At 38.4% G+C, this 15,832-nt stretch overlaps 1 protein-coding gene across 2 annotated transcripts; it reads right to left on the reverse strand.

Annotated features, from left to right (window-relative positions):
* Positions 1-5,588: 5,588 nt before the first annotated feature.
* LOC140944296 (monocarboxylate transporter 10-like) lies at positions 5,589-15,527 on the reverse strand. Of its 2 annotated transcripts, none has more exons than XM_073393450.1 (4): positions 15,142-15,527; positions 8,866-9,452; positions 8,389-8,758; positions 5,589-7,975 (listed from the first exon to the last, which is right to left on the reverse strand). In XM_073393450.1, exons 1-4 carry the CDS (start codon positions 15,356-15,358, stop codon positions 7,752-7,754), a joined length of 1,398 nt encoding a protein of 465 aa, XP_073249551.1. In that variant the 5' UTR covers positions 15,359-15,527; the 3' UTR covers positions 5,589-7,751. The 2 variants fall into 2 exon arrangements, with proteins under 2 accessions (XP_073249551.1, XP_073249552.1); XM_073393451.1 differs by lacking the exon at positions 15,142-15,527 and adding an exon at positions 13,111-13,403.
* Positions 15,528-15,832: the final 305 nt, after the last annotated feature.

Below are 15,832 nucleotides of genomic sequence, written 5' to 3' on the forward strand. Positions count from 1 at the left end.
TCTCCCAAAGCCTCGAGTGTTTATATCAGGCTATGCAAACACAGGAAAAAAGTTTTCTATCGCTTTTATAAAATAACTTTCTCGAGAAAAAAGGCAAAACTCTTTGTATGGCACTGATTAAAAGAGAAATTCTTACCAGTCGTAAAGTCTTGTCCACGAAGTCTTGCACGCGTAATCACAGGTAACCCAGGCTCTGTGATAGTACCACAGTACGGTTCTAGTAAAATTACAGTGTTTGTATGGGGTAAAAATACGATCCTAAAATTTGTAGGAAATATTAAATATAAGTCAATGAAACTTACCCTGCAGTTAGTTGTTGTTGTCCTTATTGCTCCAACGAAGTTTCGTGATAATTTGCAGTAATTTGTTCAAATTCAGAAAAAATCCATCCCGGATGTCCTGGGTTAACCTTTCTAGGGACCGATACACAAAACTGATACATAGCTTTACCAAAGTTAGCCACCTCTTCTGGAAATACATTTGGTCGAGGGCTATTGTTCACTTGAGACAAACGCGACTCGCCCAAGCAAAATACATGTTCTAGTGCACGCGTCAAAATGAGAAAAAAAGCTCGTGCATAACCCTTTTTTAAAATAAAAATCAAATTAAGTGTGATCGTGTGAAGCACATTCCAAGCTGATGTTTTGCTAATCTATAAAATTGTTGTTTGTTGTTAATGTTGTCGCTGTCCCCGTGGTCAATTAAGCTTTTGCACTTTGAAAATTGGAATTTTCCGAGAGTCAAAAAAAAATTATTGCAAAATGTAAACATCACCTTTTACATGTTTCATTTTTTTTTTTTTTCATTTTGACGTGTGCACTGAAACATGTATTTTGTTTGGGCGAGTCGCGTTTGTCTCAAGTGAACAATAGCCCTCGACTAAATGTATTTCCAGTAGGGGTGGCTAACTTTGGCAAAGCTATGTATCGGTCCTTAGAAAGGTCAACCCAGGACACCCAGGATGGATTTTTTTTGTACAGTGCCCAGGCCTCGTTTTCTTGGCCGCGCGTTGATCTGGCCCGGCTACTTCGACGAGCATATTCTCCGTCATTTTGGATTACATCCTTCGAGTTTGTCAAAGTCTGCGGGATTTGTTTTTCTATCTGGGAAAGTTTCATTGGTTTCTATATCTGCTGCTATCCTATTACTACGATCCTGGCATGTATATTTTCTGTTGGAGTTCGAATTTCGCGGAAAAAGTTGTGTTGAATAACGGCTTGGAAACTAAAATTTCGAGGACGTTTTTGGACTTTTTACATTTAGGGCATGAATTTTTCGTCATTTCAGGCCACGGAACCTAAAAATGAGCCTAGCTAGCTGTAAAAAGGAGCAACACGGAGGCAATACGTCCTAGCCGGCATGATCACAAGCTGTTTACGGAAAATTCCCTCATTCATGTCAGGAAATTCTGTATTTTAAAGCCTCCCCTAGGGCATGACTCAGCAATTGAGGACATTTCTGCTACGTTTTCAATGTTGGTTAGCATGCAAGGATTTTTCCCATGCTTATCGTCAATGATTTGCTCACTGGTAATAGAGGGGGTGCCCCCAGAGTGGTTTTGCATTGAAATTGGCATGCAACAGAATTTCGCATGCCCTGTAAGCATAATTTGAGGTTCCGTGACCTCCTCACCCAGGCCGCGAGAAGCCTAGGTTCTAGTAATAAGTAATTCATACCCAGCAAAATCTCCCGCATGCCGGGCATGCCGGGCATGCCATATTTCCTGGCATGCCCGGCATGCCAAATTCTCAGGCTTGCCGGGCGTGCCATAATCTGGGTCATGCCGGGCATGCCAAAATCGGTCTCTGGCATGCTCTCAACGCACAGATTATAATTCCTTGAATCTACAGATACTTAAGCCTGGCTAAAAAAAAAAAAAAACTAAACAGATCACAGTGCTTATCGTTTGATGTACGGTTTATAGATCATTTACACGATGACATCATTGCTAGTCCTCTCATTTTTATAGATTTGGTTGTCCCAGCGAAGTTTAAATAACAAAAGCTCTAATTTTCACAAGAAAGTAAAACCCTGAGGGATTCTGCCGTAGTAATAAAACAGCGTCATCGTGGAGATGACCTGTTGAGGGATTGTAAAAACGGCCTCACCCCTTTTAATGAGTCTTTAATAGGATTCCCATTTCACATTGCGAATAAAATGGAATTGACTGAAATCAGTAAAAATAAAGACAGAGACTATTTTCATTGCATAATAAAATGCATCTATGTTCCATGAAAGCTTTTAAAAATACAAGGTTATAGAATATCTTTCAACGTTCATTACATTACAAACTGAGCTAAGCTCCAAAATCACTGTCCATTATTCAGTAAATTATGATGTTCGACAATGCAATGTGCTTGAATATAACGTTCCAATTACAAATCTCTCTAACGCAATTTCTTTTTTTTCTTTCTTTTCTTTCTTTTTTTGATTAGGAGTCTGAGTTCCTCTTTCTTGTTTTGTAGGCTTGCCAGGGATTATTGTTTATGTGTCATTACCAGAGTCTGTGTTCTTTGTTTTTAACTCAAAATAAGTCAGTAATAACTGACAGTATCAAAGAATTGCTCTCTAGAAAAGTAATTATCTCCTCGTCATGTCTGGAAGTTACCTGTAACAAAAAAGAAATGGAATGTTAACACATGCAAGGGCAATATGAAAAAATGAAATAGAACGTGTAGAGCTCAGCTTCTCTTAAGATATTTTCATACTGGCTTGTTGAGTCTGTTAAAGGTCGCAACTAATTGTCTGAGGCTAATTTCACAAGGTGTGCAATTGAGATAAATGCATGGTAAATAAAGTGAAAGAAACGTGGTTTCACATCAGCCAATTTACATTGCGTTGTTCGATGATGTTTACACGCTCTTCTACTGCGAAATTAACCTTTGCATTTGGGTTTGCAAGTCAAGATTATCCAGAGTTTGACTGACACTCGAACAACAGTTTCATTTTTAAGCAGGTAAGGTGAAGACCCATATAAAGCAGGAATATGTAAAGGAAACTCATCGAAAACTTTTTCGCATCTTTGTGGCGATATTCTCTCATGGCCCGTCAACTGATTACTGGGGGTTGTGAAGAAAAAATACATTAGGACCAAAGGTTAAAGCCTGTCCTGTTACATCATTTTGCATGTTACCTAGAGTTCTAATAAATAGGTCATAAAATAGGATTTAACGAGAGCGAATTTGTTTCTCAATCGGTGTATAAAAAAAGTAAAGCTATCAAATGAGAAGTTTATAAAGTATCAAAATTATTAAATTAAAAGTTCAAATAATTAGGAAAATTCCTATACGAAAATAATGCTAGAGACATTAAATTGATCAGATAAAATTCTCAGAAAATATGTCGAATAAAAGCCTCATTGCTTGCTTTTGTTTTTGCGTAAAGGTAGCCAAGTTGAAAAAGCGACTAAATCTTAGTTTTTTACGTTGAACATGTTTATTAGCTTAGTTTTCGTCCGTTTTAAAAGCTTTATAACCCAATCATAATTTTCGGGTTAAAATAGTACAAAGTCATTTCAAAAACTATGTTTATTTAAAGAAGAGTCGGCAAACGTGAACATTTTGTAATTCAGAAATCGGACCCAGCCAGGTTATTTAAGCTTAGAATTTTTTGCATTTTAGCGTCCTATAAATTTACCAGAATCGCCTCTCAAAGGCTTACTGTAGTAAAGCATTTTGTAGTACACTCGTAGACAAGCAATGTAAGGCATAAGTGGTTGTTTGGATAAGACATCCAAAAGAAAAATTAGTTTTGTGGACCTAAACGCACATTCACAGACTGCTTATTGAGTTGTTTACTGCAGCAGCATGTTCATTTTTTTAAAGCAAAATCCAAATCTGATTTTGGCATTTGATTTACGGGTATTTTATTTTGTCTTCAAAAGTGATTGGTTTCTATATTTTCTAAGTTTTCTATAGTCTTCTTAATAGCAGAAGAAGATTACAAGACGTAGAAACAGAAACAATCCGAAGTGAACGAGTTGAAAACTACTTATGCCTGAGAGTTCTTAGCATGCTGAACAGCAAGATAAACTGAATACCAAAAGGATAATTCACAGGATTTGTTCGATATTCAGGCTTTTTCTTTACCAAATTAATACTAAATTTGTACTTACAGTCTCTCGCAGAATCCATTTCTGGTCCAGCATTCACCAACATCTCAACCATGCACCGCACGAAAAAAACAAAGACAAACAAGTGCGAAGAGACATGACGACATTGTGACGCCACAACTGCCACGCTACAATAAACTAAATTCATCGTCATCCGAAAAACACTTCTGCGGAAATTCGGCCTTTTTCGTGCGAGCTCGGGGTATCTTCGGATGGAGCAGATGACGTTTCTGAAAGGACTATCGTCAGCAAGGAGTAAAACAGTTTGCAAAATTCGCATAGCCGACAAGAAGCGCACTGAAAACCTAAGCAAAATCTCTCTGAGAAGGCAGTCCAAACTCACCAAATCAGAACGTCTTTGCAGTATTAACGTCGTACTCTCGTACTGACTTGAACGTCCTGGTAAGCTTAATTTTCACCAGTCTTTTAATGCCGTTGACCGAGAAACATTCCGACGCGATAGAACTTAAGCATGGATATAAAGTTTATACTGACGGAGAAGATTTGTTATCTTATTGTTTAAAAAGCTTTTCCGCGATCAAATTTAAATCTGGACCCAGAAATGTCAGTATCGCTTTGAAATAAAAGGATTAATTGATCTGTAATTGCAAGTGAAGTATTCTATTTTATGCATGAATAATGTTGTTTTGTTGTGCTTTTTATTTATAAATCCAGGCTTCTGTCTTCAGTTTTGCCAGTCGATCCCGTGACATACATTGTGACAAACATAACTTTTTTTGTTATAATCTGCATTTATTGCCAGGCATGAAACCTGTAACTTCAAGCTCCCTAAGATATATTTGGCGATAATGTGATTCTCAGGATATGATTGCTGGAGCGAACATCAAAATCAGTCACGCTGGGCATGCCAATTTCATACCCGGCATGCCGAGCATGGCAAACCCAACTGGCTGTACGATCTGCATGCCCGGCATGCCAAACCAGACGAGCAAAAACTGGGAATGAATTATCAACCCGGCGAGAGATCTGGGACCTAAGTTTAGCTAAGTCAATTTTGGGCTGCGAGGGCATGAACCCATTTTTTCCATGCCTATGACATGTAATTTCTAAGTACCAATGTTCCCTTGAATTTTGTCATGTCTAAATATATAAAATTTTCCCTGTCTCATTAATACTCAGACTGAATGCAATTTTTACGCTCGCTAGGCATGTTCAACTGAAAATCATGCCCATACCCTTAGTTTCCAAGCCGTTTGAATGAGAGCATGGCATCGAAGATGGCATCTCGTGTCTCCTACCTTGTATATTATTATTGTATATAGAGTGAATTTGAACAAATTACTGCAAATTATCACGAAACTTCGTTGGAGCAATAAGGACAACAACAATTAACTGCAGAGTAAGAAATGGCAATTTTTTGTGCTCTATATGAAAAATAACACATAAATATACACTTTCATGATTTAAGCCACAAGATTTCTTTTTATTGTTGAAAGAAGTTGAAAAATCATGTATTTTTCTTGCATAATAATTTCATACGTAATGTTTTTTCGTATGCTAATTTCCAACGTTTACAAAAGTGTCATTGTTATCAACTCCACTGAGACACGCTTTTCCAGAAACTGATTAAAAAAAAAAAAGATTTTAAAACCCGATAAAACACTGCTGCTCGTTTATTCAACATGACTTCATTTGTAATGTTAGAATTTTTAATTAGCTAATGATATGTAATTAGTTATTTCCCATGTATTTCGAGAGTATTGATTGTAAACAGATTAAAAAATCAAACTGTCTGATATATTAAGTTCAGAATCTGGGATATTGAGGTAGATATCCAAAGATCCTCGCCGCGATTCAGTGTCACTAAAATTTTCCATATGCGAGATTATAAGTCTAACATGGCGGCCGGAAATTAAACTAACAGAAACATCAGTCAGTGAGTTTTGCTACGTCTACGAAAGCGTAGATTCATCTCCCAAAAAAGTAATAAACATTTTTAAAGTTAAAGTTTTTCTAATATGTACAATGCCTGTTCAGATAGCAAAATCCCCCGAAATATAACTTTCCAACCTACGACAGCTCTCTCGGCCGTTATGTAAATACCGCGTTACGCCAGTAAAATCGTAGAAATTAGAGCATACTAGATCAAAAATCGAAGAGCCCCCTCGAACTAACAATTTGTATAGATATTAGTTTTTAGCTGCTCTAACACTTCACAAACTAATTCTTTAGTTTTAAATTTTGATGACTTCATGTTAAAACCAGCAAATCTGCTCATTATCAATTATCACATGTCTATTTTGATAAATAAGTTTTCATTGTACACCACAGGTGGTTTCTAACCTTTGAGTCATTTGAGTTCGGGCTTGTAAATAAGAAGAAAACCAATAGACCTTACGCCCCGTTGGCACTACGCAAAATTTTGTTCGTTTTGCAAAAAAAAAATCTGTCAACAGCAAGCCGTTCCTAGTGCAAACGATTTTTTTCACGTACCAAAATTTTCTTAACCGTCACCAAACTTAGAGAACATTTGAAGGCCCAATTTAGTCAGGAGACAAAATCCTTTGTTCCTTAACAGCTACCCTTCGTTGGCCGGGTCATCTTATTTCGCGAGGATTGACGTTACCGGTTATACGAAAAATTTTGCTTGTCTCAGATGCGAACAAGATTGCAAGACCCAAAAAAATGGTGATTGCAAAATTTTCAAGCTCTATTTTCAAGCTCTATTTTTCATTGTAGGGCAAACAGGGCCTTATTCACGATATCCGCCATTTTTGCATGCGCTTTAGGATTGATGGGATAAAACCAATGTCACGTGGACTTTCAGGTGGCAAACAAGTGATAAAATTTGCCAATACGAGTAATCGCGGTCGAGTTTGTTTATTCAAAAATATACTTCAAAAATGTACAGTTCGAGCTTCGACAAGTTTTAAGTCATCATTACTTGCTGTGAGGGCATCTACCGTTGCTGCTGCATCCAAAAGAAAAAAAATGATCGCGTCCACCTATATGATTTGCTAGTATCGTCTTAAAGATAAAGAGTTCTTCATTTTCTGTCTAGAATAAACAAACTCAGCTGCGATTTCTTGTATCGGTAGATTTTGACATTTGTTTGCCGCCTGCGAAACCACATAACATGAGCTCTTATCCCACGGAGTCAGTCATTGATCGTGTGCCGAAAGATGGCGGGTATCGTGAGTAAGGTCTATTATTTATAAGTCTGCACTGCACTTTTTTTTGCACTTTTTATTTGAGTGTCAATGTATTTAGCTCGAAAGTACTAATTGGGGACACTATATTTTACGTCTCCAACTGGAGACGGGACCGCCATTTTACGTGGTCATCCGAGCCACGCGAAGGTCTAGCCCGTTGCAGTGTAAAGGGATTACCTTCATTTCTCGGTTATTTTAAGACCCTGAGTATTGGTCCGGCCCTAGGAATCGAACCCGCGACCTCCCTCTCTGCAGTCAACACGCTCTACCAACTGAGCTAACACTACCGCGGAAACCATAGTGATCTAGACCACTTTAAAAATAATAGCATCAATTGCATCAAAAGAAAAATCCCGCATAACAAGCGGTTGTCCATATCTAGAATTGCGTGTTTAGTGGAAGCCTTATTGGGATGATAAAAGATTCCACTTTAAAACTGAGTACAACTTAAACATCTCAAAGAACCGCTAACAAGGGATTTCTTCCCGTCGGTCTTTATTCTGATTCTCAATCACTTCTGATCCCGCCTTGTCCATTTTGGGATCTTCTTTCATGCTATCCTGAGGATGAACTTTGGATTTTTTTCGGTTGATAGGAATCAAAATCATTGGAATAAGAAACGCGGCCATGGCGACAGCACTACTCATGTAGAATGCATGAACGTAGCTTCCTGTATGGTCCACTATCATACCTGTTAATAACGAAATATCAGTCAAAGAAGAATGCTGATGATACCTTGCTATAAAAACCAAAATTAAGACTTGTGGCTTTACGATGTCCTTGTACAAAAACATAGTTATCTAGCCATAAAAAGGCTAACACTATCTATAGAACGTTATGGAAAGGAAACCTTTTTTTTAATCAATCACTTTGCCGTGTGCGAACCCCCGGGAGCAACTGTTCACACATTTCTACGCTATTGGACTCACTTACTCAGGGTATTGGTATATACTTTCCATTATATTTACCTTATTGATGGGTATCATATCGCCGTCGAACCTTGGCGGCAAAGCAAGGCAAAAGGTGGTAAAAAAATACTAAAGTCATAAAATGATTGGCCAATCGGGTCCTATCGCAGCAGTAATATAATTACAAAAAACTCACCAGCGATTGGACTGCCACTGACTGTTCCTAATGAGTAAAGGAAATTGCTAGTACAAAAAGACGCTGTTTTTCTTTTGCTCTCCACACAGCTCAGTGGAATATACAGAGACCCTGTTATGAAAACTCCATCGCTGAAGCCATACACAATACTAAACAAGATTAAAGACCAGTAGTTCGTAGTAAACGGAAGCAAAAATACGCAAAGAGACAATGTCAGCAAGGACGCTTGATGTATGAATATGGGATTGACTTTCTTGTTCTTGTACAACATTCCTGCAACTGCCCTTCCAAGCGATGAAACAAGGCCAATGAAAATAAACAAGAGAGATGCAGCTTGTGCTGTTATTCCGTGATCCTCTGCATATTTCACCTATAAGCAACAATAATAAAAAATAGTAAATCTTCTTTTTCAAAGCAAACCCACAATCTTTACTTTCCATTTTAATATATTTATTATTTAATAAAAAAAAAACTTACCAGAAAAATTAATGGAATGTATATCGAAAATCCGGTAAGCAGCATAGAGGTGACCAGGGCGACGAAAGTAGGAAATCGCCACAGGCTACAGTAAAGAGAAATTCTACTCATTTCGTCTTCTCTGTCCTGGTCATTGTTAAAGGAAGCGACCAATGTTGTTTCTTGTACGTTCGGGTTATAAGTCAGCCCCAGTATACAAACAACAATAAAAGATACCACCATTATTCTGTAAGTACCTCTCCAGCCATACGAGTCCAAAAGAACTTGAAGCAATGGGCCTGTAAAAAAGACACCGAAACCTGCTCCCAAAGCTACAATGCCAGTTGCTACGGATAACTTCTCTTTGAAGTATTTTGCTATCACAAGAAAGCAAGAACTGTAGATAAAAGATATTCCTAAACCCATCAGCAGACCGTGTGTAACGAACATGAGAGTGAGGCTCTGAACAAATGATGACGTCACCAAGCCTGTCATGCACAGCGTGGCTCCCACGAAGTTTGTGATACGACAGCCAAAACGATCAGAGATATAGCCAGGCAGCGGAGTAAGAAAAAATGTTAAACTCAAAGCAAGTGACCCGAGTCCAGCTGAAAATAAAAACATTGACAATGTCAAGAATATTACCTTCAGGGTGGTCATGATTATCGTGTTCGTCATAGTCATCTTCACGAAATCTTAAGCTACCAGGGGCACCCAACGACAATTTTCGGGAAAATATCTGTTCGGAAGACGATTTGAGATCTAAAATTTTCGGAACATTTTTTGTAAAATTTCTTGCTTGCCTGCCTCTCCTAGGATTTTCGAACATCTAAAAAGTGGTATAATTTCCCATTTTTAACGGATTTTTACCCTAGAATTTTCGGGAGCCCTTTTTCTGGCTGAAATTTTCGAAAAGGTAAGTTTTGATCCCTATAATTTTCGGGTCACTAGACTTTCAGCTAGGAAATCCGAACAGATGAAAAATTTTTAGGGAATAAAAATATGCCTATATCTACCGTTTAAATACTAAAATACGTTCTACAATGCCATGTTTAGGTGGTTTTGAACTATATTCTCGTTGGGTGCCCATGCGCTACGTGCAAACGGACGCAACAACTCCCAACAACATCGCTGGGCCAACAATAGTGGGAGTTGTTACATCCGTGTTGGCAGTAGTGTGCAAACGGATGCAACAACTTCCAACAATGTTGGGACACGTCGTGCATCGTGGGAAGGATAGAAGAAGAAGAAGAAGAAGAAGAAGAAGAAGAAGAAGAAGAAGAAGAAGAAGAAGAAGAAGAAGAAGAAGAAGAAGAAGAAGAAGAAGAAGAAGAAGAAGAAATTTATACCGCTCAGGGTGTGGATCCATCGTCTGTACTTCTACGTCGCCGTCGTACTTGCTTGTTGAAGTTTCTAATACAAATTTTAAACGAAAAATGCCACGGCTATACGCATATGCTGCAAGATAATCCACCTTATATTCTCGCGACGGCAACGGCGACAGATACGGTCGTTCAATTAGTGACTTTGGCTCAGGCCAAACGTTAAATTTTTCATGCGACGAACCAAACTTGGTTAAGTTCGTAAAAATTTTGGCGTCTGGCTCAGTTAACCTCGTCTGAATGAGTTTGGAGCGTGATCATGTCTGAAGCAGAGGGATAGAACGGATTGTCTCCGGGACAAACTCGTTGATCTTTGCATGTGACGATCACCAAACTAATATATTAAAAATTTGTGTGATAATGTATCTTTAGCCTCGTTCGGGAGAAAATTTATTTAAAATTTATTTATTTATTTTTTTTGGTCCAGTTGATTGGTTCGACGTCTTACCCAACAGACGATCTTTAAATAATTTAGGTCGACCTAAATTAGAGTTTGGTTCGTCTCATGAAAAGTTTGACGTTTGGCCTAGGCCTAAGATCCAACGACGTGATGGCAACGAGAAGGTTAACAAAAAAGAGAACAATAGGTTTAATGAGCAAAACAACAACTTTGCATGTGCACCACACTTCTTTGTACATTTCTTTGACGTTTCTGCACTACTACGACGTGAAAATGCCTATAAGGCCTCGTCCACACATATCCGGACATTTTTGAAAACAGATTTTTTTCTCTCCGTTTTCAAAACTTATACGCGTCCACACGTAGCGTATTCGAATCGTTTTCGCCCGCTCATACGAAAACGCTGAGGATGCGTTATGGTAGTAGTAAATGATGTACTACATCGAAAACTATTCGAAAACCTCGTCCTTTTTTGTCCTTCCTCGCGTAAACGAGTGGCCAGCGTTTATCAAAAATCTTCACTCTGGAAAGCGTTTTTGAAAAGATGCGTTTTCGGTGATCGCTTTCACCTAATGCGTGTGGACGGTAGGCCAAACTGGAGAAAAAAAAATCGCCGTTTCAAACAAAAGCGGATATGTTCGGACGGGGCCTGAATTAGCGCTTTAAGGTTGATTTCCACTGACGCGTTTTTGGCCGCTACGAACGTTATCGCACGTAAGGTAAGATAAAAAGTGCTGAGCTTAAACGAGAAGTTGAGCGAGGTTCAACTTTTACGTTTGCGAGCGACCTTTCATGCATTGCCTCTATTTTATTTCTGAACGCACCTACGCACGTAAAAATTACGCGACACTGGAAATCAACGCTATGGAGAACGTAAACAAGCAAAGGCTAAATTTTATTTCGCTTTCTGAACTTTGATATGATCCCTTGCAATTCAACTTCAGGAGGGTTCGCCTGACTGACAAAGCAAGTGGGAGGAATAATCGCGATAAAGACTGAAAGAACGCAAACTCTCTTTTCTCGCAAATTCTCGACGTTCTTGTTGCCGAAGCGTCTTTGGACCTTCAAGTCCCTATTGTTAAATACGCGGCCTTATTCTCTTTAGAATTTATCGTCCAGAAAATTACTTGCATGTAAATTACAAAATCTCTGCTTCGCCTAAGACAAGTGTCTCCCAAGTATTGAAACGTTACAGACCAACAAAAATGAAGTTTGAAGGACTGTTAGACTGGAAAGGTTTCAAAAACCATAACTGCAATCCATTTAAAACTTCAAGTTTGTATATCCTTGACTTTTCCAATATTTGCTATCAAATGTTATTTTAATTTCCTTTGATGTTTTAACGGTTATGCCAAAAAACTGGATTGTAGTTTTCGCTTTTTGAATGTTGCTAAATTTTGTGACGCTGCTCCTTTAGAGCTGCCAACGACTTGCTTTTCTAAAACATATTTTAGTTTGTTTTTGTTGGCACTGTCACGGTCATAATTATCTTCCATTTTTCTACGGGAAGACGTAAGCCGGTAAAATCAATTCACAATGAACAATGAACAATTTTAGGGTTTGCGGGAAGTCTAGGGAGCCCGTAAGACGCCTACAGATCGTCAAGCAGCACGCACAGCAGAGGTTTTGCAAATCTGTGCCTTTACACCAAAGTTTCCTGTCGGTTTTAAGGTTGTCTAGTTACATTTCCTTGCATGCAATTGATTAGAAGTAAATTGCCCTTAGGTCTGGTCAAATACCTATATTGAGAGACTGTTTTCTTTAGTGATTACAAACCTAGCATAGGTCGAGTACATCAATAGAGAAATGTACTAAAAATATAGCCCAGGAAAAGGCTTTGTTTTGGATTGGTCTTAGCCCACGGAGCAGGAACACGTAGGAACGTATGACGAACCCCTAAGAACGTCTGCGTGGGAGGCTACGTAGATTGGTCTCAAATTAAATAAAACTGAATCTAATACCGCAGGCGCTTTCCTTAAACGCTCTAATCAAATAACTCAGGACGCTGTAGGGTCACGTACAGCTCGCTCGCTGCTAGCTCTTTGATTACCCGGGGAAACATCGAATTACGATCCGACTTATAGTTAACACTAAACTTCGAGGCTGACAGGAAACCATAATGATATTTTGGTTGATAGGCAAAAATAAATCTGGCAATAGTTTAATTCTGAGAATGAAACTGATCAACCAGAAAATATGTAAGAAACATAAAGAATATAACATGTGGTATATAGCCATTTATTCCATTTCTGTCGTTCAAGAAGTAATTTAGCTAACCTCGACCAATTAGTTCTTGCTCCAAATCTCATGTGTTGCACAATTAACTGATCTGTCGCTATTTAAACCCCAGTTCGTTGAATCTAGCTTATAGAGATCACCTTACCTCCATCAGTCTCTCATCTCTTAATTACGTAATACTGCTTAGATATATTTCGTTACTGAAGGGTGATCACTAAGGAAATTAAAAGTATTTTTATCACTCACCAGTTTTTTCACTTGTCTCGCCAAAATAGTCCATTAACACGGGTAACAGAACGCCGAAGCTAAGAGCAAAGCCAAGGCCAAGAGCATTACAAATCATTGCTGAAATACACACAACCCAAGACCACAAACTGTCTTGGTGACGCTTGCCTCGGAAAAACTGTCCTAGTTTCCCAAGACTAGGATCTTCTTGAGCATGCATTTTTCAGTCTGAGATCAGAACTCACCGCGTCTGACCTGGAGGACTTGATTAGGGCGACTCAGTGGGATCTATCAAGTACTGTTAAATGTTCGCGCAATACACAAATCTTTCTTTGGGTATAAGCTTGCATGCATTTTGGTTATATGTTAAACTGCTATCAAGTTTCCAACTAGATTTTCAGGGTCTTGACTGCGAACAAAAGATAATGATACATCTTAACTAAAAGACTCATCTGATTGGCTACTATATAATTATTATTGTTCCACATTCTCAGGTTTTTTCATTTCCAGCCCTCTTCATCTTTCCAGGGATTTTACGAATCAACGAGTTGCCCCAAGCCTCTGTTTTAAAGCGCGAGGCTAAGTGCAAAGCCATTGATATAAAAATGTTATTTTATTTTCATGCAAATAAACTTAAACTTTCACAAGAAGGGTTTTGCACTTGGATTTTGAACGTGAGAGTTTTTGGAACTCGGAAATGGCCTGTTACGAAAACATTTAAGTCATCAGTATGGAATTTTTGGGCCCGAGACGCAGACTGTGCCATTTGAACTAAGTTCTGCTGTCGACTACGGTCAACCAGTTTAATTAGTTTGCATACAATGGCGTAAAGTTTGGTTTCAAGTGAATGTTTACAAGGAGCTCTGCTTTTAGGCTTACCTATGCTGTTGTTAAGAGTCGTTTTTCAATTTTTTTTTGTGATTTAATCTCTATGTTAGGATTAATCGCTGGAGAAATGTGCTAAGCATAAAGCGCAAGCAAAAGCTTTTGTTTTGTACTTACCGTTTGTTTAGTTTTACTAATGACCTCGAATCTTAAAACCTGCTACAGGCGTTTTACTCGCTTCAACTTGCTAGTTACGTAACACAGGAACGTGTAGAGTCACTTGCTCGCTCGCTTCACATTCGCGCCAGCCCTTTACTCCGAGAAAAATCATCGAATTAATTTTTCAGCAGAAAACCTCGAAGATAAGAGTAAACCATGGTGAAGTTTTGCTGATAGCTGACCAAAATCTTGCAATAACATATGACAATCGAAAATTGATCAACCATAAACAATGAAAGGAATATAAAGAACTTAATATGTGCTAGATTTAAATATTCCAAAGCATTGCTCACTTTGGCTAAGCTCTACCGTATAGTTATCGCTCAAAATCTCGTATGTCGCGCAAAATAATTAACCTCTCGCTACTCGTCCCCAGCTCAGTCAAAACATTCAAAATTTAATCTTATTTATTTATCTTATTTATTTTTAATCGCCTTACTTCACTCAGTCTACAGGTTAGAGAAATTGGATCTTGTCTTCGTCTATAAGTGCAAGTCGAACAAGATAGCCATTACCTTAAGAGCTACTTAACTTTTCATTCTGGTCAAACGCGATATAGTAAAATTGTACCTAAAACCAGCAATAATCACTTAAACCTTAGCTTTCACAGACACCTTTTTCGACCGTATTGCAAATATACTTCGAACGCTTAACCCGACGTATTCGGTTACAGTAGGAAACTGAGGACAACTTGTAAATTAGCCGTCGTCCAAATGACTTTGAATTAGGACCGATGAAACAAATATGACTAGATAAATATATTAAATTTTAAATTTTAAAACACAATTTCAGACATACCAAGGCGCCACGGACCCCCTATTGCAAAGCCCCCACTCTAAATCCGCCCATTTATTGTGATATTCAAATATTCCACTACTTCGATCATCAATTGTCAGCTAGAGTTAAGCGAAGCTCTACTCAACTGCTATTCAACTGGATCTTAGACTACATACACCTTTTATTATGTGATCACTAGCTAAGGAAGTTAAAATGATTTTCATCACTCACCAGTTCTTTCGCTTGTCTCATCAAAATAGTCCATTAACGCAGGAAGCAGAACTCCGTAACTTAGAGCAAAGCCAAGGCCAAGAGCATTACAAATCATTGCTGAAAAACACACAACCCAAGACCACAAACTGTCTTGGTGACGCTTGCCTCGGAAAAACCAGCCTAGTTTCCCACGACTAGGACCGTTTTGAGCATTCATTTTGCAGTTGGAGATCATGGGTACTCACCACGTCTGGCCTGAAGAACTTGATTGGGGCGACTCATGATCAGTGTCACCTTCAAGGATTGCCAATTTTCGTGTACATGAGTTGTTCTTTGGGTATTATAGCATGCGAGCCATTTGTTTCTAGAGGATGATGAACTGAGATCAACTTTCTACACAAGATTTTCAACTGGGTTGAAAAAGTGATAGAAGGCAAAGCTAATGATACATCTTGAACGACTGATCTGTTTGGCTACTATTATTAGAAGTTTATACGCGCTCACAGCTGTAAGCGAGTCAGTATCAACGTCAACAACAAACTTCTTTAAAAAAACGAATGAAGATCGCAGCGGGGATTGTCTGAATCATGCGTTGAAAAACAACAAATTGACAGTAGCAATGAATTGTCGTCTAACCGTTATTGTTTTGTTTTCTCTTTATAATTAACCGTGTCACATTCTATTATCATGCAGTCGACATTCCAAAAGG

The sequence above is a fragment of the Porites lutea genome, chromosome 7, assembly GCF_958299795.1.
Source record: "Porites lutea chromosome 7, jaPorLute2.1, whole genome shotgun sequence".
Lineage (NCBI taxonomy): Eukaryota > Metazoa > Cnidaria > Anthozoa > Scleractinia > Poritidae > Porites > Porites lutea.